This window comes from Equus asinus, chromosome 10, assembly GCF_041296235.1.
Source record: "Equus asinus isolate D_3611 breed Donkey chromosome 10, EquAss-T2T_v2, whole genome shotgun sequence".
NCBI lineage: Eukaryota > Metazoa > Chordata > Mammalia > Perissodactyla > Equidae > Equus > Equus asinus.
In genome coordinates, this window is record NC_091799.1 from 94,955,596 (window position 1) to 94,981,115 (window position 25,520).

General features: G+C 42.4%; 1 protein-coding gene across 1 annotated transcript in view; it reads left to right on the plus strand.

Annotated features, from left to right (window-relative positions):
- The window catches only part of MYO10 (myosin X), a 210,197-nt gene that overhangs the window by 175,105 nt on the left and 9,572 nt on the right, over nt 1-25,520 (plus strand). Inside the window, exons 22-33 of the mRNA XM_014837346.3 lie at nt 2,727-2,833; nt 3,678-3,914; nt 4,270-4,315; nt 5,055-5,921; nt 6,819-6,942; nt 12,432-12,675; nt 15,917-16,012; nt 19,048-19,141; nt 19,874-19,929; nt 21,910-22,052; nt 22,310-22,504; nt 23,536-23,693. Coding sequence (XP_014692832.2) covers nt 2,727-2,833; nt 3,678-3,914; nt 4,270-4,315; nt 5,055-5,921; nt 6,819-6,942; nt 12,432-12,675; nt 15,917-16,012; nt 19,048-19,141; nt 19,874-19,929; nt 21,910-22,052; nt 22,310-22,504; nt 23,536-23,693 — 2,367 coding nt within the window. The remainder of the gene's footprint in view (nt 1-2,726; nt 2,834-3,677; nt 3,915-4,269; nt 4,316-5,054; nt 5,922-6,818; nt 6,943-12,431; nt 12,676-15,916; nt 16,013-19,047; nt 19,142-19,873; nt 19,930-21,909; nt 22,053-22,309; nt 22,505-23,535; nt 23,694-25,520) is intronic.

Below are 25,520 nucleotides of genomic sequence, written 5' to 3' on the forward strand. Positions count from 1 at the left end.
GATGTTGAACGTCTTTTCATGTGCCTATTGGCCATCTGTATATCTTCTTTGGAAAAATGTCTGTTCATATCATTTTTTTGATCAGGTTGTTTGGTGTTTTTTGTTGTTCAGATATTTGAGTTCTTTATATGTTTTGGAGATTAACCCCTTGTCAGATATATGATTTGCAAATCCTTTCTTCCAGTTGGTGGTTGTCTTTTTGTTTTATTCCCAGTTTCTTTTGCCTTACAGAAGCTCTTTGGTCTGATGAAATCCCACTTGTTTATTTTTTCTTTTGTTTCCCTTATCTCAGTAGACATGGTATTCAAAAAGATCCTTCTAAGACCAAAGTCAAAGAGTGTACTGCCTATATTTTCTTCTAGGACTTTTATGGTTTCAGGTCTTATCTTCAAGTCTTTTGATCCATTTTGAGTTAATTTTTATATATGGCGAAAGATAATGGTCTACTTTCATTCTTTGCATGTGGCTGTCCAGTTTTGCCAACATCATTATTGAAGAGACTTTCCTTTCTTCATTGTATGTTCTTAGCTCCAAGAGCTATCTTTTTAATAATTCCAATCAAGACATTCTTTAGACTTCTGATAAGGTGTGAGACACTTGTTCCTTCATAAAGGTTTCCCTTTGTTCATCTAATAAATGTATCACTCATTAGAATTGACATTTTTGTTTCATTATATCACAACCACCACCAGTCTTTCCCAAGATTTGACTTACTAATATTTTTTAAATATTCACCAAAGCAAAAGCATTAAATAAGATCCTTAATACTGAAAAATAATCTCAAAGAGAATTTTAAATACTTCTTTAAAGTCCAGCCTTTGAAAACTGCTTCAGATTCATGGTTTTGATAGAGATTCATATTTCTGAAAGCTTTTTATCATTCTCGAACAAACAAGCTTTATACTTGTAACTTCCGTACTTTACATTAAAATTTTTTTTTCTTTTTTTTTTGTGCTGAAGATGCAGTTTCTTCGTGCATCAACAGAGCATACTAATTGCAATTATGGGCAGAGGATCGTACAAAAAGCTTTCCTAGAATTATTTGCAGTAGAATTTTATAAATGCTCGGGAGCCCAGAGCAGAAGTCGGTAGGGCTTCTCTGAGTCACATGGTGGTAGGGTTCTGTATTTACTCTTCCACCCAAATGTCATGGAGGAGACAGAGCAGAGAGTCTGGAAAAATGTGCCATGAAAAGAACATAACGCGTCGTTATAGGCCAGAATGACTCACAGGAGCATAAGTCAAAAACTCATGAATGAGTGAGTGTGTCATGTAGCCCCTGCCCATACCTGCATGCGGACCATTAATAGAAACGCGTAAAAATATTTGTCACTATTTTTTTAGGGCTCTTATGCAAGACTTCTTATGCATGCATTAAATCTGAAATTGTAAAAGTAAAAGCTACCTTGATTGAGGGAGAGTCTTAATATTTTCATATCTCCCCCCAAATTAGAAATTATGATACAAAGTGCCAATTATCAGACACACTTATTTGACACTAATAGCATGGAGGTACCCATGCCAAAAAATAGGCCAGCAAGTAGTTACAATTTATTTAGCCCTAATTCTAGTACTCTTGTGATGGCTAAACTGAGATGTAGCTTATTAAATGGTTCAATTCTAATTTCAAACAGTTTTCAGAATTACATTCATAATTTCATTTTTTTTAATATGCATTAAAGTTTATGAAGCCAACATACTCTGGTCATAATCACTTGACAGGCTTGAAGAGAGGGACTCCATGGGATAACAAAGTAACATTTTACAAATTTCTTCAATTTCTTTCTTTCCCTCCCTCTAGTTCTTTCTTTTTTATCTTGTAAGGATTATCTCTGTATTTCTTGTTACTTACAGTGCTGGTCCTAAACTGTTTGTCCAGCCCACAATGAGATAAATGTTTACAAACCTTTATAACAATATCACAGTCACTTTGAATCTAATGATGATAACCCATTTTGTTGAAAGTAATAATAACCCAATAATGGGACCCTTTTTTTTTGGTGAGGGAGATTGGCCCTGAGCTAATATCTGTTGCTGACCTTCCTCTATTTTGTATGTGGGATGCTGCCACAGTGTGGCTTTTTTTTTTTAATAATTTTTTTCTTAGATTGGCACCTGAGCTAACATCCATTGCCAATCTTTTTTTTTTTTTCTTCCCCCTTCTTCTCCCTAAAGCACCACAGCACATAGTTGTAAGTTCTAGTTGTGCTACGTGGGACACTGCCTCAGCATGGCGTGATGAGCGGTACCATGTCCACACCTAGGATCCGAACCAGCGAAATCCTGAGCCGCTGAAGCGGCGCATGTGAACTTAACCACAGGGCCAGCCCAAAACAGCATGGCTTGATGAGCGGTGCATAGGTCCACGCCCAGGATTCGAACCAGCAAACCCCCGGCCACCAAAGCAGAACGTGCAAACTTAACCACTACGCCACCGGGCCGGCCCCAGGGACTTTTATTTTATATATCCTTTTTGGTTTTTTCTTTCTAGTAATGTATCTTTACTATATTTTACAAATGTCTTAGTCCCATGACAGATAGAAATTTAAAAAGAACAAAAAACCAGGGCCCTTCCCCACAGTGTGTTTGAGAAGCTGCTGTCTGTGTTTAGAGCAAACTTAAGGTGAAAGAGAAAAGCCTTACCCCCCAAAGATAGATCTGACTCAGATGCCTTCCTTCTACTGGCCACGTTCTTTGGTTCTGACACATCACTCCCTCTTGTGCAGGTCTTCCTTCGAGAATCCTTGGAGCAGAAACTGGAGAAACGGCGGGAGGAGGAAGTTACTCGGGCGGCCATGGTAATCCGGGCCCATGTCTTGGGCTACTTGGCACGGTGAGAAGCAGGCCATGCAGAGGGGAGAAGCTGTGGAGCTCGGTGAGGGGGGCCCTGCCCATTGTGCATCACCAGGCAGGGTAGCCCCGGGTGTTGGCTTTCATTTATTATAGACGTGGATGCAGGCTTCAGACCAGGCTCAGGAGAGTCAGTGCTCATGACTAGCCGTGCCAGACGCCTGGGAGGCTTGACCGGGGCGGAAAGTAGGAACAAGGGCTCCTGACGTTTCAACTGGAGAAGTGACATAGGGGACCATGCTGAGATGTTTAAACTGCTTACCTAGTTCCTCTGCATTGCATACTGAAGCCGCAGACAGCCTGGCTGTTGCCATTGCGTTATCTCCTTGGGTCCGCAATGGCCCACTCTCCAGTGTTTGCTGAATGGGGCCGCTGCTTTTCATGTGCCTTTGAGTTCTGCCCACCTCTGCACACCAGCATGCCGCACAAAACCCCACACGTTACGTTTTCTGAAGCGCAAAGCTGTCCCGCTGTGGTGCATTTTTTTTTTTTTTCTCCCCTCATACGAACAGCAGACTATATCAGATCTCTTGGTTCTGTTTACAACCAACGCAACTTCCTGCCAGGAGTTTTCAAAGTCAGCATTAGGGGTTATGTGTTTATTTAGCCAAGATAATGATAGAGTTCTTGCTTTAGTTTTGTTTGTTGGTTTTTCTTTTGTTTTGCCCAAAGGGGCCTCCTTTTGCTCCCGTCTCTATAATGAGTATCATTCCAGAACTAGGTCTGGTTCTTTTGTCTTGTAGCATTAACGTGAACTCATTTGAAGAGCCTGAAGCCTCATTACCTCAACAGTTATTCTGTTGTGCTGTTTTTGTTTTCATTTTCAGAAAGCAGTACAGGAAGGTCCTTTATTGTGTAGTGATAATACAGAAGAATTACAGAGCTTTCCTTCTGAGGAGGAGATTTTTGCACCTGAAAAAAGCAGCCATAGTTTTCCAGAAGCAACTCAGAGGTCGGATCGCTCGGCGAGTTTACAGACAGCTGCTGGCAGAAAAACGAGAGGCGGAAGAAAAGAGGAGACGGGAGGAGGAAGAGGAAAAGAGGAGACAGGAGGAAGAGGAGAGGTACGGTACTCTTCTTGCTTGAGTGAAATCAAAGGACACCTTTTGAATTTTATGCTCCGTATCCAGCCTTGCGGCAAGAATTCCCTGTGGGTGCTGAAGAACTGCCTATTTGAAGTAGTAACTCTTGGTGGCTTGTATATAAAATTCTTGGCGGCCTTGAAGACCCAGTTCTATGTACATTCTTACTTATGCACAGAATAAGTCTGTTGGTAAAGGAAGAGTCTGTCCTTCATGCTTTTTACATTGTATTTAGTAAAGCTTCTAAAAAAAGTTAGCTCTGTGTGCAAAGTCGTTCTAGGATGTGTTTTCATTGTTCTTGTTTATCTTGACTGTCTTTTTTCTTTACTATTTTTAGAGAAAGAGAGAGGGCACGAAGAGAAGCTGAGCTCCATGCCCAACAGGTGAAGAATGCCGTGACAATGTGGTGGCTCATCTGTCCGTTTTCTTCCCACTTCCAACACTTGGACTCCAGGATCCAAAACTAAAATAAAGTATAAAGATATAGGAAGAAGAACATTAGAGCAGATGTTTATGATGCAATTTCTAACCTGTTACATTGGGTAGAAATTTGTGTATGCCTAAGATTTTCGTGTGAGTCATGACAGCGTAATTTCTCTAAACCAGTACACCCACTGTATTCGTTTGCTCCAGACGCCATAACCAAGTCCCACAGTCTGGATGGAAAACAGGAATTGATTTTCTCACAATTATGGAGGCTAAAAGTCCAATATCAAGGTGTCAGCAGGTTTGGTTTCTTCGGAGACCTCTGTGCTTAGCTTGCAGATGGCCAGCTTCTTTCTGTGTCACATGGCCTTGCATCTGTTTGCATGCATCCCTGATGTCTCTGTGTGTGTCCCAATCTGTTCTTATAAGCACACCAGTCCGGTTGCATTAAGGCCCATCACCCTCATGGCCTCATTCTAACTTAATCATCTCTTTAAAGGCCCTATCTCCAAGTACAGACACATTATGAGGTGTAGCGTGGGTTCGGGCTTCACATATCAATTTCCAGGGGGTGGGCACAGCACAATTCAGCCCATAACAAACACCTCACATCTTGGTTCTTCATTGCAAAGGAAGAATGATGCTTATACTCTTTGTGGGGACACTTTCTGACATCTTCCTTCCTCTTCTGTCCAGGAGGAAGCAGCAAGGAAACAGCAAGAACTGGAAGCCTTGCAGAAGAGTCAAAGGGAAGCTGAACTGAACCGTGAGCTGGAGAAGCAAAAGGAAAACAAACAGGTGGAAGAGATCCTGCGTCTGGAAAAAGAAATTGAGGACCTGCAGCGCATGAAGGAGCGCCAGGAGCTGTCCTTGACCGAGGCCTCCCTGCAGAAGCTGCAGCAGCTGCGGGATGAGGAGCTCAAGAGGCTGGAGGACGAAGCCTGCCGAGCCGCCCAGGAGTTCCTGGAGTCGCTCAACTTCGACGAGATTGATGAGTGTGTCCGGAACATCGAGCGCTCCCTCTCGGTGGCCAGCGAGTTTTCGGGCGAGCTGGGTGAACTGGCTGAGAGCGCGTGTGGGGAGAAACCCAACTTCAACTTCAGCCAGCCCTACCCCGAGGAGGAGGTTGACGAGGGTTTTGAGGCTGATGATGATGCCTTCAAGGATTCACCCAACCCAAGCGAGCACGGCCACTCGGACCAGCGAACAAGTGGCATCCGGACAAGCGACGAGTCGTCAGAGGAGGACCCCTACATGAATGACACTGTAGTGCCCACCAGCCCCAGCGCCGACAGCACTGTGCTGCTCGCCCCATCGGAGCAGGGCTCCTCCAGTGGGGAGCCCACCTACTGCATGCCCCAGAACACAGCGGGGCTCCCCTCCCCGGATGGCGACTTTGACTATGACCAGGATGACTACGAGGATGGCGCCATCACCTCTGGAAGCAGCGTGACCTTCTCCAACTCCTGCAGTAGCCAGTGGTCCCCAGACTACCGATGCTCTGTGGGGACCTACAACAGCTCCGGGGCGTACCGGTTTAGCTCCGAAGGGGCGCAGTCATCGGTGAGTACCCGCTGTCCCCTTGGGGCCCAGGCTTGCCCACATTGGGAGGGAAGTTATTTGTGATCCACACCCATGTTGAACCATCCCTTGAATGAAGACATCTCCCACAGAATGTGCCAAGATTCCAAAGTCGGGCTCTTCAAGAGGATCCTAAGCTCCTTTCTCTTGCCAAAAGCAATGATGTTAGTACATGGAACTTTGATGTGCCTGTCATAGGTTGAAAACAAAGCCCAAAACTCCATTTTCCCCAAAGCCCAAGAAAACTGGCATTTTCAGTGGAGACTTTGGCTGTGTCTGTGATAGCTTTACAGTAGGTTGGGAAAGGAGACACACCCTAAACTGGAACTGGAATTGCCAAGGGCATTTTAGAGAACTGTCTGCCCACAGCTTCACAGTCCCTAACGTAGGATGGTCTGTCTCTTCTGGTTGTAAAGGAGGAATCTTTAGGGCTTTAAACATGCTCTTTCCAGCTTCTGGATTTATTTATAGTTTCTCTTTTATTTTTTGTCATTGGCCCCATACATTAAATACTCCCTTCACTTTCTAAGACGTGAAGATATTTTTAGCATGGTAATTTAAAGGGAATTAATTCTTGCGTGGTGTGATTGAGTTACACCTTTAAACAGCAGTGCTGTTTTTAGATGGGAGATAGCCTTTGGGTTCATGTGTGTCTGGTATTTTATGTACCAATTCAACAGACCATTTGACCTTCCACGTCAGTATTTTATAATTCTGAATTCTTACGATGACCACACACTGTTAGGATGTTATGAAGTGGCATGTTGCTTCTTTTGTCAGTTGTTTTTATTTTTTCCCTGTTGGGGCATGCTGGGCATTTCGTTGCTTGTTCTCGGCCCTTTCTGCTCACCTTTGCCTCTGTCTCTCCCTCTTGTCCAGTTTGAAGACAGTGAAGAGGACTTTGACTCTAGGTTCGATACGGACGATGAGCTTTCCTGCCGGCGGGACTCGGTGTACAGCTGTGTCACGCTACCTTACTTCCACAGTTTTCTGTACATGAAAGGTACGAGCTGCGGCCGCCGCGGCGCTGAGGTTGCAGGTAGAATGATGGAAACTGAGGTTTTGTTTTCACCGAGGGTGATTGAGGGAGACTGGGAATGTTACCCCACGTACCGCTTTCCTAGTGCTAGGTCCCCTTAGGTGAGTGGAAGGCGCCATGGTGTTGTGACATGGTCACACCAAGAACCTTGCCTGACTCGGTGCAGTGGTAGGATGGAGTTTGCGACCACTGTCACCATTTTCAGTCTCTCTCTCTCTCTCTCTCTCTCTCACACACACACACACACACGTATGCTTCTGCTGGAGTTGGTGTAGCCCATTACAATGATAGACTGCATTTTTCTCTCCCATGGGGTATTAGAGAGCCTGGAAGGATATTCTATACATGGGGCGAAGTAAAGATCTTAGAGAGGGCCACACCTTGCTTCAACTGCTTACAACACCTGCTCCCTGTCCCACACTTTGATGAGAATTTTACTTGTGTGTTTTGATTGCTATTAAACTTTGCATGCACTGTATTGAACCCTAATATTTGGGGACCTTGACACATACTCCTATAGGGAAGAGTGCGTAATTAGGACCTTGTACTCACACTTATTCATGTTCTTGACTCTGACTTCTCAGTCAGCGGCAGGGACTCTGGAAAAGAAACCATAATCACCACTCATTTCTGGTAGGCTTTTTTTTTTTTTTAAAGATTTTATTCTTTTCCTTTTTCTCCCCAAAGCCCCCTGGTACATAGTTGTATATTCTTCGTTGTGGGTCCTTCTAGTTGTGGCATGTGCGACGCTGCCTCAGCGTGGTTTGATGAGCAGCGCCATGTCCGCGCCCAGGATTCGAACCAACGAAACACTGGGCCGCCTGCAGCGGAGCGCACGAACTTAGCCACCCGGCCACGGGGCCAGCCCCTGGTAGGCGTTTTATACAGAGCATTGGAAGAGGAGCCCGCCTAGTTTCTCACGTGGCCGTAGACTGGATGAAGGGAAAGAGTGCAGACCTTGGGGACAGGGCAGGGAGCATGAGAACCATCATCCCCAGATCATGTCTTTTTTTCTGTGGCCCTTTCTTTGATTTTCCTCCCCAAAGCCCCAGTACATAGCTGTATATCTTAGTTGGAAGTCATTTTAGTTCTTACATGTGGACGCTCCTCAGCATGGCTTGAGGAGCCACGTGTAGATGGACACCCAGGATCTGAGCCAGTGAACCCTAGGCCACTGAAGTGGTACATGCAAACTTAACCACTATGCCACCAGGCCAGCCCCTCTGTGGCCCTTTCTTTTCGCTCCTTTTCCTGTTATGTTTTCTCCAACCATGTTCTTCACTTTCTCTCTGCTACCATCTTGCTTCATTTGCTTTTCCATTTCCTCCTCCCTCATGAAAAACTTTGTATTCCGTCTTCTCTTTTCCTGTTTCTTCTGTTCTTCACTTTTGCTTCTCTCTTCTGTTGGCTTATTTATCTTTTTTCCTCTCTCTTGTCCTCTTTAATATTTTTTCTGTTCTTCTTCACTTATGTGTTTCTTTTCATTGGATTTCTTTCTTCACTACTTTTGTCGCCCTTGTTGAACATCAGTGTAGGTACTAACATCAGTCATTCACTTTTCAAAGTTCTGCCATTCTCAGCCCCGGATCCCCAAGGAGCTCTTGGAAACCCCACTGGGTTTGTCTTAAGGGAGATCTTCCTGTTGCCTCAAGTCACTGGTTGGTGGAAATTTTTATAGGAGCATTGGAATGAAAAAGATTGAGAAATTCTAACCAAGTGACCTAGCTAGTATTGGAACACTCAGTGAAGGAAAAATGTAATCGCAAATCAGAAACTAACGATCCAATAAGTATCTAATCATAGCATTTTAAGGTTTTCTCATGCATTTCTCAGAATAAATATAAACTTTTTATTATTAATGTATTTTCCTCTCTCCCTAATTAGTTTTCGTTCCCTAAGTTAGCTTTAAAATTCCTTATATCACTCTTATTTATAATATATGGCATTGATTTATTACATAATTGTCTGATTAAAACAAATAAGATTAGGAAAAAGTAAAGATACATTCAAAGTGTTAAAATCTCAAGATTAAAGCGTTAAAAGCTCCTGAAGATAAGCAAATGAATTTTTGGCAAACTCATCTCTTAATAAATAAAAGGTATTGTGTAAATGCATCATCATTTAATCTTTAATGAAATTTAAAATTGTGACAAAAAGTTTCAGAGAAACCAATGATAAAGAAAATCCAAGGACCAGCTTCTATTTTATGAGCATAAATGAGTTGTCATCAGCCTTATAGCCTACTAAAGGTGTTTGCAATTAGGAAATTAATAGCATTGATCAAATTCTCTAAAGGATGAAGAATGAAGAGAGCACCCAGAATTGGAGAGGGCGGGAAGGCTGGGAGTGAGTCCTATTAATAACAGAAGGGCAACAGAATAAATTCCTGGTGATTGTTGTTGTGATAACTGTTGTCACCTATGTCTTTAAACAACCGTGAGTAACCTTTACCATTTAAAGATAAGGTAATAGAATAACTTGTACTACAGTTTCCCCTGGGTTTGTCTCGAGAAACCCAGATTAGTCACAAATCAAAAAGAAAAAAGTTTTGTTGTGGTAGTTCTTGGCAAGTTTGCTGTCTCTTAGCAGCTCCAGAGCCTAGTGTGGTCACAAAGACTTCTCAACCAGTGAGCAGGCGATGCTTTAGCTCTAAGAAAGAGCAACAGTCTGCAGAGTTCAATGAAATGAGTGCACTTTGCACACTGAACGCAAACAAGTGTTGTCATTGCTTCCTTTGTTCCAATGGGAGGTTTAGATCTATAATCATTGAAGCGGCCATTGAAGAAATGAATCTGAGAAGGTCTTTTATTTAAATGTATTTCTAATCTGTAAAAGAAAAGCATTTTTTTTTAATTTTTATTGAGTTAATGATAGGTTACAATCTTGTGAAATTTCAGTTGTACATTATTGTTTGTCAGCCGTGTTGTAGGTGCACCACTTCACCCTTTGTGCTCACCCTCCACCCCCCCTTTCCCCTGGTAACCACTATTCTGTTCTCTTTGTCTACATGTTTAAATTCCTCATATGAGTGGAGTCATACAGAGATTGTCCTTCTCTATCTGGCTTATTTCACTTAACATAATTCCCTCAAGGTCCATCCATGTTGTTGAAAATGGGGCGATTTTGTTCTTTTTTATGGCTGAGTAGTATTCCATTGTGTATGTATATCACATCTTCTTTATCCAATCATCTCTTGATGGGCACTTAGCCATGTCTTGGCTATTGTAAATAATGCTGCAATGAACATTGGGGTGCATAGGACTTTTGGAATTGCTGACTTCAAGCTCTTTGGATAGATACCCAGTAGTGGGATAGCTGGGTTGTATGGTAGTTCTATTTTTAATTTTTTGAGGAATCTCCATACTGTTTTCCATAGTGGCTGCATCAGTTTGCACTCCCACCAGCAGTGTATGAGGGTTCTTTTTTCTCTACAACCTCTCCAACATTTGTTACTATTAGTTTTAGATATTTTTGTCATTCTAATGGGTGGAAGGTGATTTCTTAGTGTAGTTTTTTGAGATGCGTTTCCCCAATGATGAACATCTTTTCATGTGCCTATTGGCCATTCGTATATCTTCTTTGGAGAAATGTCTGTTCATGTCTCCTGCCCATTTTTTGATCGGGTTGTTTGAGTTTTTGTTGTTGAGTTATGAGAGTTCTTTATATATTATAGATATTAAGCCTTTGTCAGATGTATGACTTACAAATATTTTTTCCCAATTGGTGGGTTGTTTTTTTGTTTCAATCCTGTTTTCATTTGCCTTGAAGAAGCTCTTTAGTCTGATGAAGTCCCATTTGTTTATTCTTTCTATTGTTTCCCTTCTCTGAGAATAATGGTATCTGAAAAGATCCTTTTAATACTGATGTCAAAGAGTGTGCTGCCTACATTTTCTTCTAGAAGCCTTATGGTTTCAAGTCTCACCTTTAGGTCTTTGATCCATTTTGAGTTTATTTTGGTGAATGGTGAGAAAGAATGGTCAATTTTCATTCTTTTCCATGTGGCTTTCCAGTTTTCCCAGCACCATTTGTTGAAAAGACTTTCTTTTCTCCATTGTAGGCCCTCAGCTCCTTTGTTGAAGATTAGCTGTCCATAGATGTGTGGTTTTATTTCTGAGCTTTCAGTTCTGTTCCATTGATCTGTGCACCTGTTTTTGTACCAGTACCATGCTGTTTTGATTACTGTACCTTTGTAGTATGTTTTGAAGTCAGGGATTGTGATGCCTCCCTTTTAGTTCTTTTTTCTCAGGGTTGCTTTAGCAATTCGGGGTCTTTTGTTGCCAAGAAAAGCATTTTTCAATACTTACTTTCAATATCTGTGTTTAAATGTCCCTTATTTTTATTACTGGCTGATCACAAAAGTAAACAACTTGTGGACATTTTATAATAAGTTATTGAAGTAGATTCTGCTCTCTAGTGGGTTCAGTTAAAACAGATTTTTGAATGATGGTAGTAAGATATCACTCTTGAGCATCCTTGGGAAATCTAGAATAAGAAGATAAAATTATCCTGCTAGAAGAGTATTAGAAATATTTTTTATCTTGTAAAAGATGACATCTCTATATCCTTGTCTGATTTCTCTCAACCAAAAAAAATTTTCCCACTAAATAAATTACAGCCAAATTCTTTTTTTACATCTAATCATATTTCAGTTTAGAGTCTTACTTTGTTTCATGTTCCAAATCTTATACTTTCTACATATAAACCATTTTCACATGTTGATGCTTTTCTTGGAAGTGTTTATCTAAAAAATATTGCTAAACTCTGGAATCACTGACAAGTCTTGTTCCCCACACTGACCAAGTAAGGAAGGAAAGTGTAAACTTGACATCATTTTAAACTGATTTCCCCTCCCTGGGTCTTTGGAGATAAACATGACCCATACATCGTTCTTGCCTCCTGGCCCTTGACTTATTCCAGGGTCAGAGTGTCAGTTCATTACTTGTCTGTCTTTTAGCTCCTTACCAAGATTTTTCAGCTAAGTAATAGCTGCTTTGGATATAAGGAAGGGACGATGTTCTTTTTGTTTCTTTCTTCTTCTTCTTTTTTTTTTTTTGTTGGGGAAGATTGGCCCTGAGCTAATGAGCTAACATCTGTGCCAGTCTTCCTCTATTCGATATGTGGGTTGCCACCACAGCATGGCTTGATGAGCAGTATGTAAGTTTGCACCCAGCATCTGAACCTGTGAACACTGGGCTGCCAAAGCAGAGTGTATGAACTTTACCACTACGCCACCAGGCCAGCCCCAACAACATTCTTATATAACCCAGTTAAGCTAGTGTAATACCTGTCCAGTGCCCCCAGCAGTGCCATCATCCTTCATTGAAGGGTCACTGAGGATGGATCAGTTGGGGCAAAGTTAAGGATAGGCTGAACCTTAAGACCTACTGATACTGTCACCCAGTTTGATGGACTTTTCTTAAACCCCTCCTCCCTCCCCAAACTTGGGGGAACAGGTGGCTTGATGAACTCGTGGAAACGCCGCTGGTGTGTCCTCAAGGATGAAACCTTCCTGTGGTTCCGCTCCAAGCAGGAGGCCCTCAAGCAAGGCTGGCTCCACAAAAAAGGCGGCGGCTCCTCCACACTGTCCAGGAGAAACTGGAAGAAGCGCTGGTTCGTCCTCCGCCAGTCCAAGCTGATGTACTTTGAAAATGACAGCGAGGAGAAGCTCAAGGGCACCGTGGAAGTCCGGACAGCTAAGTACGCTGGTGAACCCTGGGCGTGGCCCCGTTGGGTGGTGCCGTGGGGCTGCACGATGGTTTATGTCAATGCCTAGAAGCCATCTGGTGCAGGTTCTTTGAACTGGTAGACTAGTCGGTGTTCACTGAGTCCCAATCATTCACTTCAGTGGGTTGATTTCTTAGGAAACTGGGGAAGTAAGACTTCATCTGTGTACAGTTCATTTTTTGTATCTCAGACATTTGGCTCTCGTTTGTAAGATGCCAGTTGGACGTATAGCTAGCCCACTGGAAATGTGATTGGCTGTGTGCAGCATCATGGGGTGAATATTGACAATTGGTTGAGAATCTTTTTATCGTCCTTTTATCAGCCAACCTGTCACTCAGTTCTTCCTCTCTCCCAGCTGTTAGCCAACAGATTGCTAAATTCGGAGTAGACTGCCAGTATGGAAGTGTTTTTTGAAGTGAATCCTTTGTCTTCTACTACCTCTGTTGATAATAGTGGCCATCTTCGTTCCCAGCAACGAGAGGAACAGAGCTGATCTTTGAATCTAACACAGCCCTTTTTCCTGCCACATTCTTAGAGAACCAAAGCCTTGAACTATTGAGGCCTATTATTTTTGTTAAAAATTAAGGTTTTCAGAAAATTGTTGAAGTTAGCGGCAGCTGGTTTTCTTGGAAAACTAGATACTAAGCATAAAACTTGTTTGGGGCCAGCCCTGGTGGCATAGTGGTTAAGTTTGGCGCACTCTGTTTCAGTGGCTCAGGTTCAGTTCCCAGGCACTGACCTACCCCACTCATCTGTCAATGGCCGTGCTGTGGTGGCAGCTCACATACAAAAAGAGAAAGATTGGCAGCAGATGTTAGCTCAGGGCACATCTTCCTCAGCGGGGAAAAAAATTAAAAACACCTTGTTTTGGAATAACTTGTTAGCCATATTCCGCTCAAAACTGAGCAGCCACACATATTTAGAAAACTGGTAAAATAAGCTTTGAGAGGTCAAATTGACTCCTAAAGTCATGAAACTTGAAAACGACATGTTGTTTGTAATGAGCCAGCATTGAAAACTTTAGAAAATGACTCACTGAAAAGTGGAAAGGTAAATGAGGGGAGGCAAGTCTTCTATGTATTTAATTTTAAAGGGAAACAATGAAGTACAGACAGCAGAGTACTGGACTTTTCCAGGCGGCCTTCTTGGGGTTCATCAGGAGCCCACACCCCACAGCAAGAGTGAGTTTGTGGGAATTTGAATCTGAAATCCTACAACAGTGTTCAGAGCGTGGCACAGCTCTGTGCCTCCCACCGTCTTCCTGCAGCCCTCTATCCCATGATGTGCCTCTTTATCCACCCCACAGAAGGGGGGCCACAAATGCTAGGAGGCTGAGAGAAAGAGAGTCATGGGGTTGAGTTTCACCAGTGTGAAGTGATGTATGTTCCTTTTCCAACGCCCTCTGTGCTGGGCAGGAAAGCCCTATTCTCCAGGTGCTTTGTAGAAATTATAGAGGTAAGGCAATGTTCACTCTGCTTCAGCCATTTCTGTCACAGTTTATAGAGGAAGGGCAAGGAGTTGTTAGGGTTTCGCTAGATTAAGGTTTTTGATTAGTTAAGATTAATAAAAGATTAAGATTTTTTTATTCTATATTTTGAAGTGTTTTATTATAGAAAATTTCAATCATATGCAAGAGTCGGTAGGAGAATATAATGAAATCCGTGTGCTCATTACCCGTTTCAACAGTTATCCAGTCATGGCCGGTGGTGTTTCCTCCATAACCCCACCCAGCACTGCTCCCCAACAAACTACACATTCTTTAAAACAAGTCCTGACATCATATAATTTCATTTGTAACTATTTTAGTATGTACTTACAGATTAAGATTTTTTAATACCTAATCACAATATCATTATTATATTTAAAAACTAACCTGAACTCCTTATACGATCCAGACTCATCATTGTTCACATTTCCCCCATTGTCTTATAAATGGAGGTGGTAGTCTTCTTGGTGGTTTGGGTCAGTTTGTTTATTCAAATCAGAATCTAAATAAGGCTTATAATTTTAAATCAGTTGGCTGATCTCTCAAGTCCTTTTTAATTTCTATATTCCCCCTCCATCTTTTCTTTTCGTGTGCTATTATGGAAGATTGTGCCTCATTGATCCTGTAGAATTTCCAGACTATGTGGTGGCCCTGACAATATCTTCACTCCCCGTCTCCGGGGAAGCTTTTTATAAATGCAAATCCTGGGCCCCACCCCCAGAGAGCTCCCACTTGTGTTTTCTGAATGTTTCCCAGGATTCTCATGGACCACAGTGGTGCAGAACCATGGCCTTACAGCCAGATCATAGTCTCACCTCCTCATTTTACACACAAGGTAGCGGAGTTCCTAGGAGGCAAAGTGGCTGGTCCAGATGACATGTGCTGCACAGATTTCCCCTGGGGATTATCGTCCTGCTCAAGTCTCCATTGCCAGACCCTTGGCTGATCACTCCCCATCAATCACCTCTCTCCTCCACTCAGAGAAGGCATCACAGATCACTCTGAATTCTGATCTTGATTTTTTTCGTAATATTTTATCTCAGTGATTCTAGCTATAAGATTATACAATGTTTATTTTTTCAAACCAATTAGACTACTTGGTTTTGTAGATGTAAAATAAATATTTACTGTGAACAGTTGTCAGAGCAGGCTGGCTTAACCCCTAAGACCCTTCTTCATCAAGTATATTACCATCTCTGGTCTGATCCTGACATCTGCTTGTGTTTTATCCTGATTTGTTAACCTCGTCCACCAGATTTTAAACTTCTAGTGTTGTTTAGGGAGTGTTGCGATGAGATCAAGATGGTATTGAGATCTAGAAACGCCCAAATCCTACTCTCCACCCCAAAACCCCCTATCGGGTCAAGGAAGTCAGAGGTGTCAGCCCAGCCTTAAGCCTTAGCTGAGGGTTAAGTGCCTGAGCAGGGATGGGCATTGGGTGACCAGTGTGAGAAGAGAGAGGCCGCTCCCTGGAGAAGTTGAGGAAACACCCTCCCCCTGGCCACAGCAGCAGCCCCTCTCTTGGGCACAGAGAGGAGCCTAGCTCCCCCTAGAGGCCACGAGGATCTTCATCATTTCTAAAGGCAAAATAACAAGGCTGAAGTGGGCCTCTTGATTTTTCAGTAACAGTTTTCAACTCCATCACTGGTTTGGTGAAATTGCTTTTCTCGCCTGTTATTCAGAATTCTGGGTTCCTGATTTGTGTTTGGGGCTTTTGTTCCTTCGCAGAGAGATCATAGATAACACCAGCAAAGAGAATGGGATTGACATCATCATGGCCGATAGGACCTTCCACCTGATCGCCGAGTCCCCGGAAGATGCCAGGTGAGGCACTGTGCTGGCACCTCCATCGTAACTGCAGCCTCACTCCTGCACGGGCCTGGGCGTCACACACAGCACTGTACCTACTGGCTTTGGAAAGGGTCTCCTGGATTTTCTGGTTGGGTCTTCTGTTAGGATGGTTGACAACTGTGAATCATGAGAGATTGATGTTCTTATCCCGTGGGGACCCCCCCACTGGGCTTATGTGTCCCAGTACAGCATGTGGTTCAGGATTTCCAGGCTCAGTTGCCCCTAGACAGACCCTTTTATCTCTGCTCAGGCTTTTATTTTCATTGGCAGCATATGTAAACTGTGCAGCTACACACAGCTGAAAGCCCATCTTCTGGAAGCTTCTGAGCTTTGAAAGGGAACAGCTTGTGTTTGTTTAAGGATTGACAAAGCAGGAGTATTAACCAATGGCTGTTTAAATAAATGATAGGGCTCTGGCATCTGGAGGGTTTTAAAGGTCTTAATATTGAAGGAATTCAATACGATAGAAGAGATGCAGAACTTAACTTTATTTCAGGCAGTATTCTGAAATGCTTCACATCTGTTAGAATTCTCACGGTAACCCTGCAGGGTGGTGGTATTATTACCATTATCCGTATATAACAGACTAGGAGACTAAGGTACAGAGAAAGGGTGGTGTCATTTGTGGAACAGGCAACCTCAATTCTATTGAATGGAGGAACTGAGCTGCTGACATTTGTTCAGGAGCTTAAATTTTTGACTGAGCTCGGAGGACAGGCGTGGCCCTCATTGGCTGGGGCAATTGTCTAACTCTTCTGGGTGTTGGGTTTCCATCTTGGAGTGCTGAGGAGATGTGGCACGAAATTAAGGAGAACTGGTGTTAGCCCCCTCCGGGTGACTCATCACGAGGTCACACGGTGGATGGGATGCAGAGGAGTATCTTGGCTGTGCCTGCTGCTCTGTGAGTCTGTAGGGTGATGTTGGAGGCGTCTGTCATCCACTCTGAGCAACCCCAGAGAATATCTTCTAATTTATGAGGGACATCGTTTGGCCTGTGTTCTTTGCTTTTCAGCTCAGAAATCTTTATAACCTTCTCATGAGTTCTCAGGGCCTCTCAGTACCCCTTGCCCTTTGAATGTTTCCAAGTTGATCCAACACCCTAGGAGCAGCACTAAGGGCAAAGAAAATAATTCTTCCCATGGGAACGAACTAAAACCCTGCTTGGATCCATAAATTATGACACAAACTGGAAAAACAAGCAAACCTGGAATTATAGCCCCATCATTCCGTCTGGGACTCCTAGAGACCACGTGTGGCTTTTTGTGGTCCAGGGAATGCCCACAGCTTGTCAGCTGAATTATAGGCCCAGCTTTTGGCAGCTGTCCCATCTGTTTGGTGCCATAATGAACCTGCTAAATTTAACATTTGGAATTTTTTAGCCAAGGGCTGTTTCCCCTGACCAGTTGAACACTTTTTAAAAAATTCCTTTTTGAATTCCAAGTTATACTTGATTCAGGAGGAGAAATTTGTAAACTTAGGCGTGTCACCTGTAAAGATTGAAAATGCAGTCAATTTTATCCCTTTGTGTGGGATCCCACGTGGCCTTCATCTTGAATGTCTATGATTTTTACTGTTTGATTTGGGGTATTTTTAAGCTTCACAAAGCAGTGGCTGAAGTCTTACCTTTGGGTTAATCAGAATTGATGAAGAAAATTCATATTAAGATATTTCCCTTGGGGCCAGCCCCGTGGCCAAGTTGTTAAGCTCACGCACTCTGCTTTGGCGGCCCAGGGGTTCGCCAGTTCAGATCCTGGGTGTGGACCTAGCACCGCTCCTCAAGCCATGCTGAGGTGGCGTCCCACATAGCACAACCAGAAAGACCCACAGCTAGAATGTACAACTATGTACTAGAGGGCTTCGGGAAGAAGAAGAAGGGAAAAAAGGAAGATTGGCAATAGATGTTAGCTCAGGTACCAACCTTTAAAAAAAAAAGATGTTTCCCTTGGTCTGCCTGAGAGTCTGTATGTCATGAATATTTTCAAGCTCTTGGTCACATTTTTCTCCTTCAGGAATCACAGGAGATAGATTTTAGTGCTTTGCTATAAATAATTTACATGACTTTTATATATAGGATTTTTTTTTTTTCTTAAATATCTCACTGTATACTAAGTACCTTCTCCTCTGCCTTATTTAGTAGGGGGTGTATGTATGTCTTTCAAGCCCCCTACAGGAGAAGGATGTCCTAGCATCTCTCTCATGGTTGGTACCTCTCACATTTTGCAGTTGCTTAGTAAATGTAGGATGGTGGATATTTATGGTCACGTTCCTCAAGCAGGTGTTGTGTTTTGAGTTACATCATGATTTCTGTTCGACTTTTCTGGGGTTGACGTGTTTTTCTTTATTATCTGATTCTCATGAGGCTGGAAGTGAGAAAACATTTGAAATGAAGATGGAAGAGTTCTCTGGTCAAAATAATTTTCCACTTTCCCCTTCAAGCAACTGTTTTCGATTCCCAGCTTTCTACGGTTTTAGTTACTAGTGTAGAAATCCCATCAGGTGGTTGGAAACCCCATTCTGGGAATGACTAGGAAAAATAAACATCAGATGGCCGTTCTGAGATGGTACATCTACACCATGGGCCTTGTTACCTTGAAATTTACTTTTTAAAAAAGAAAAGGCACCTGAATGTCCCCTAGGTTATAAATAATATCTTCAATAAAGGTCCTTGATGTAAGTGTTTTAGGTTGAACTGAGGGTTTTGCTGCCCATTTCTCTAGGAAGTTATTATCATCATCATTGAATGTCTGTAAAGGTCTGTGGGACCTAGAGGAAAGGGTCTTCCATTGACCTGAAATTGCGACGTATGGTACTTAATGGTACTTTGGCCGTTCCTTCTAACTTTGTCTCTTGGTGGTATGAAACCCATATTTACCCGGAAGAAGTAGGCAAATTAAAAGCAAAGTTGCTCAGAGATGTCATTGTCCTCAGAGAATGTGGAGAAAGGGCACCACTGTTCCGCAAATCCAGAGGTTGGCCACGCCTTGACGGTCACTCTCTCCTTCCCACAGCCAGTGGTTCAGCGTGCTGAGTCAGGTCCACGCATCCACAGACCAGGAGATCCGGGAGATGCACGATGAGCAAGCCAACCCTCAAAATGCTGTGGTGCGTGAGCGTCGGTGGGGTGGAGGCGGGACCTCCTGAGGGAGATGAGGGGACCAGAAATTTCTAGACAGTCTTTTTTTTTTTAAGTAAAAGTACACTGATTAAAGAGAAAAAAGAACATTTTGATTAAAAATCATGTATAAAAATAGAATAAACTGTAGAAGATCATAAGTAGGAACAGATTCCAATTCTCCCACCTCAAACCATGAAGAGAACAAAAAAAATCCCAATTTTTATGAAATCGTGGAAGCACATAACACTTTTCTTCAAAGGACTTGGTGAATTCTAAATCATATTCTTTATGTCCTCTATCCAAGATATATAGACAGAGTCATAAAATCATATCTAAAAAATAAAGTTTTATTTTTTCCTAAGAAAAATTCAACACAAAACAAAGTTTCTGAGCAGAATAAGTTTAAAATTTCATGACAGATCATAGTGTAAATCAGAAAATTTGTACTATTGAGAAAGATTTGTAAACACTTTTCACTGAGATATTTTAAGAACAAAACAGATTAATTTGTAATTTTTTTAATGAGTGTACTGTAGGTCTGCCCTGTCTGGAGGCTGTCTACGCACTAAATGAAGGAGGGCTTTTCTTAGATAACTATCATTTTGCAGTTAACCCAAAAAAGAAGGAGCTTTCTCTGTTTGCCTGTTTAGAGAGTCGTAATCTGGGGATATTACGATAATGTGCGCTCTGTTGAATGGCTCTCTCACTCTCATTTCCAGGGCACCTTGGACGTGGGGCTGATCGATTCAGTGTGCGCCTCTGACAGCCCCGACAGGTAAGCTCAGATGTGACTCTTAACCAAAGTGATCAGTTCCCCGTGTGCATCCACGGGTCCCTATGCTTTTGGGCCACTTCTCTCTTTCCTGGGCTGTGGATGATTCTAGGCCATGTGTTCCCACATGGTCAACCCCAGCCATCCAGAGTCTTGTCTTGGTACCCAGTTGTACATCTTCTGGAGGTGTTCCTCTCTGGCTGTCTTTGGAGTGCTGTGGGAGACAGTGGAAATCTAATTTAGACAGTCAATTAAAAAAATAGGGCCTGCCCTTGTGGTCTAGTGGTTAAGATTCAGTGCCCTCACTGCCACGGCCCAGGTTCGTTTCCCGGTTATGGAACCACACCACTCGTCAGGCAGTTGTCATACTGTGGTGGCAGCTCACACAGAGAACTAAAAAATTAACAAATAGGATACACAACCATATACTGAAGCTTAGGGGAAAAAAACATAGAGGAGGAATATTCTTCATTTGGATACAGGAACAAAGTCGGGATTCCTACAGGAAGAAAATGCCTGGAAAACAGTATTCCAGCATAGGGGTGGGTGTAGTTCCCCTTTCTAACTTAATAATGAATTTGAAATGGATTTTGATCACAATTTATATGTAGAGTGTTAATAATTAAAGCACAAACATTTATTTTCCTTGGCATTTCTACCTTAGCTGTGCCCTCCAAATAGCATGTTTTTCAAAGGCAAATCATCTTGAGAGACGATCTCAGGAGTCTTGGTGCCCAGTGACCTTTGTCTTTATCGTCTCTCTTTTTCTTTGCTGCTTGTGAATTCTGAGTAAGAATTGAAATTGGCTTCTGCTCAGTAACATAGCTTTAGAAAGTGAGTGGAAATGTGTTCAAATTGACAACAAAAACAGTGTCTCTAACGCAGAATTCAGGCGTCTCCATCACCCCACCCTTGACATAGGCTCTTCTGAACCACAGACTTTGTTTCCCGTAGCTCCTGCACCATCTTATACATGGCTCAGGAGTGTTGAACACGTGCATTATGTCAGTCATCAAAGCCCAGATTCTTGTTCTGACGGTCAAGCTCCTACCTTATCTACGTCTTTCTTCTCCGAAACCCCTTCACTACAGCAGGCTGGGCACGTGACGATCCACGCTTAGAACTTTCCATCCCCGCTCAGGCTTTTTTCTCGTTCTCATGTGCCCACCTTTGTCCCTTCTCAACTATAGAGAAATCTTCTTGTTATTTTTAAGGAGCATGTGTGTCTCTCTGTCTACTACAGTCCTGTTAACCTTCTGGGTTTTTTTTTTTCCTGAACTTTTGCATCCCTTAACTGCAGTGAACGTTTGAGAACATGCAAGAAGTTGTTCACAGGCACGGCCTTAAACAGTTAGAAAGAGGGATTAGTGTGAGCAAGGGCTTCTGAGAGGCTCAGGGCATTGCCAGACAGAAAGAGAGGAGGGAGAAAGTAAATTTCCATTTTTATGTTATCCCTGACTGGAAATGCGCCCTTGTCAGATGGCTTTGAAACTGTGGATCCTGGTGGCTTTCTGTACCAGGCGTGATCAAGTGTATAAGATGTTCCACTGACACCTATTTACTGATCATCTTCTATTACTGGTGCCTGACATTTCATTACTGACCCACAGAAATATTATCCGAGGCAGTATCCAGAGGCAGAAAGAAATTTACTTTGGAGAGGCATCAAAAAAAAATTTTCCCCTGCAGTCACCTTATGCAGCCTTCCCGGAACCGAGTTTCATCTGGAAAGTTTTGCATGAAGAAATGTTTTCCCTTTCAGGACCTTCAGAATGTGTTGCTCCAAGTTTAAAGGTTAATGATGCAGAAAATAAATCCTGCAGGAATGAGCAAGGTTTGCCTTAACATAAAATACAAATAACACCTCAGGTTTTATCCCCATGACCCATACGCCAGGAAAAAGGCATTTAGTCTCGGTTCAAGTAGAGGTGATGCTGAAAGCACAGCTAAGAGGCTTTGCTCCCTTCTCACCCTGTCGCTCAGACCCAATTCATTCGTAATCATCACGGCCAACCGGGTGCTCCACTGCAACGCCGACACGCCGGAGGAGATGCACCATTGGATAACGCTGCTGCAGAGGTCCAAGGGCGACACCAGAGTGGAGGGCCAGGAATTTATCGTGAGAGGTGACTGCTTCCCGTGCTTTGCTTTTTCATAGAGCCTTGCTTTCATTTACCTAGATATCTGCCGTCTTTCCATTTTGAGCAGCTTTTCTGAGTGATTTTGAGTCTTGAGGTCGTGAAAAATAAAGGAGAAATGATCGTGGCTGTTTCTAGCAAATGTGTAGAAAAACAACCTATTTGTAAGCATTATGCAAACGGTTACCCGGTATTTGGTGTTTCTATCCACAGCTTTTAATTTACACTTGAATCTTTCTTTCCAGGATGGTTGCACAAGGAAGTGAAAAACAGTCCAAAGATGTCTTCACTGAAATTGAAAAAACGGTGGTTTGTGCTAACCCACAATTCCTTGGATTATTACAAGAGCTCGGAGAAGAATGCTCTGAAATTGGGCACCCTGGTCCTCAATAGCCTGTGCTCTGTTGTCCCTCCAGACGAGAAGATATTCAAAGAGACAGGTAACCAGTACGGTGTGCTCGTGACTGGCTGGGCTGGAAACATCGCACAGGAGATCACAAGAGGTCTGGGTTTGCTCGGAGCAAAGGAATGAGATTCCTACTGAGCGTGTGTAGTTTTTTTCCCTGAAAAGAAGCTCTTTTCTTGTTGATTTATCTTCTGAGGCGCTCTCTTGTTATCTGTATGAACACTTAGTATTTAAACCATAAATAAAAAGTAAAGAAGTCTTGATTTATTGAGTTGCAGAAGGATTTTTCTAAGGAAAATGACAGGTAAACAGAGAAAGATTCTCCTACAGGAAGCTTTATTTTTCTATGCTTGTGTTTTCATCTTTTTCTCCATTGTGCCATAAGAGTCATAGTGCAAGCTAAAGACGATAAATCCTGACTGTCAGTGAACATAGCCTAGTAAATAAGAAGCAGTCAGTAAGTAGTTTTTCTGCTTTTCGGTATTATAAAAATGTGCCTAAATTGTTTATTTTCTTTTCTGTGGCTAGTTGTGATTTTGTGCTTTTTTAATATAATTATTCCCTTCGAAAGAATATTCATATATTTTTTAATATAGTTATTCCATTCCAGATTACAGCTTGTCTCTGAACACACAGACTGCTTTCTTCGCAGTGTTTTCTTTTCAAGGGACAGTCTAAGAAAGGAAGAGAGGAAGCAAAGGAGAAAGGAAGGAAAGTCAGAAATCTGAGGGGAGTTTTCACTCTTGTTTCAGAGCCTTGAAAGGGACAGTCCTTTATGCCTGTTTTTCTTTCAGAGCCACTGTTATAATCATTTCATTCTGGGTTTATTGTTTTAGGTTTGTCTTCCTCTCTCAACTGTAAACTCCACATCCTTTGGGTGTGCAGGGCAAGGCACATATAGGAATTCAAGTATTTATTGAATTAAATGACTGACTCCTTTAAAGGGGCTCAGGGGGAGGTGTGCCGTAGGCTTCTCTTGGTGCTGGATTTCTGGGACTCTGGGGCAAGAACGTCCCCTGGGCTTCAGAGGTTAGTGCTCACGTGTGTGTGCTGCTCCTGTCGCAGGCTATTGGAACATCACTGTGTATGGACGCAAGCACTGCTATCGCCTCTACACCAAGCTGCTCAACGAGGCCACCAGGTGGTCCAGCGCCATTCAAAATGTGACCGACACCAAGGCCCCGATCGACACCCCCACCCAGCAGCTGATTCAGGACATCAAGGTAAGGTAGATCCAAGCTCGTTGGGGTGCTTATAGTGGCTCACGGATTCTCACCCTTGGAACATCAAGATGTCAACATTAGTCAAGCTCCATTTATATTCTGTAATCAAAGCCAACTCTTGGTTCAACTTGTGTTTGTGTATCCCTGCTTTTAGGAATCTAAATTTGAGATCTCCAGGTGAAATTTTACGCTAAAAATATTTTGCCTCCAGGGAAGTATTAGGTGTTCCTCGGAGGCAAACCCAGGTGTTGGGCCCTGTAGGCAGAGGGACGATGATCTGTGGTTTGGGGTTTAGGGCTCCCCATCACAGGGACGTGGTGTGATCCGTGTTGCAGACGACCTGCTATGCTGCAGGTTCCACGTGAATCCAGGTTAAGGACTTTCTAGGAGTAACACAATAATTCTACTCTTACTACAGTTTCTGGACCACACAATGGATTCACAAAGAGCCCAGATTGGTCTACAAAACTTGGAATCCTTATCCGGTGCTCTAAACTCCCAGAAGCTCCCGAGTTTCTGGACTAACTTCCTGTTAGTTGTAACTAACTAGTTCAGTTACAGTTGTAACTTCCTGTTTATAAAGATTGGTTGCTCCGTAAATGTATGTTGAATGAGTGAATGAATGAATGAATGAATGATGTAATGGCAGCCGTGAACCAAAATCACTGCACTCGTTTTCTAAGAAGGGAAATGGAAACATGGGATATTCTGGTTGTATTGCTCACGTAGCTGGTCAATCCTTGATGCAGAACTAGGTTAAGGAAATCATTTATACTGCCATTCCTCCATGTTCTCTGTGCGGGCCGATTCCCAACACAAAGGAAGGAGCTGGAGCTGTGACAGAAAAAATGTTCGAATGATAACGAGGCAGGTGTCTATTGATGTATATCAAAGGAAGTTAGCTAATTGGATCCAGGAGGCAGGCTCCACCTTTATGAAGGTGGGAGAGGGTCCAATATATCAATAGTATATTATTTCCCACCAAATTCAAGTCAGCCTCTTGATTCCAAAGTGATATCTGTTTTCTGGGTATTTGAAGCCGAAATCCAGCAAGTCTGTTATCATACAAGACTTTACAAAGCTTCCCATGGAACCCAGGGTGCTGGATACTAATAATTTCATTTATAGCCTAAAAAAATTTTTTTGAAGCATTCTTTTGAGAAAGTGAAGCACATGTCGGCCAAACTTTCTCTTCAAAGCTACAACTTGTCTATTCTTATGTTCTTTAATTGATTTGAAATCATACATCAAGAGTAAATAGAATTTTACAAATATGAAGCAATACTTTTTGAGAAATTAGACAAGTTGCCCTAATGAAGTCCATACAAAATTTAAGTAATTAAAAACATTTTTTTCTGTCTTTCAGTTGGATGTTACTAAAAATAATTTCATAGTGGAAATGACCTTACCATGACAGAATGATTCATCACCTCTCCTTCAACTTTTCTGTTTATTTAAAGTTCTAAGAGTATCTTTGGCTTTTTCATATCCCAAATTAACATCTTAAGAGCATAAATACATGATGAAATTCTATGGGAGGATGTCTTAAATTTCAGGACTATGAGGGGCAGCAGGCACGAGGGAGAACAGTCTTACCAGTAACATATCAACGTGTAGTTTTCAGGTACAGAAAGAATACGAAAGGCCAATTAAAGAACTAGCAAGATATATTTTTAAAATGAATTATAGATAATGATAACATGATTTGGCTCAATGATTGATGGCGAAATAATTAGCAAGAGACATTTAAATTAATTTTTTTAAGTGTGCATAATCTTGGAGAAGATTGTTCAATAACATGGAACAATATATGCACATGAGCTATGT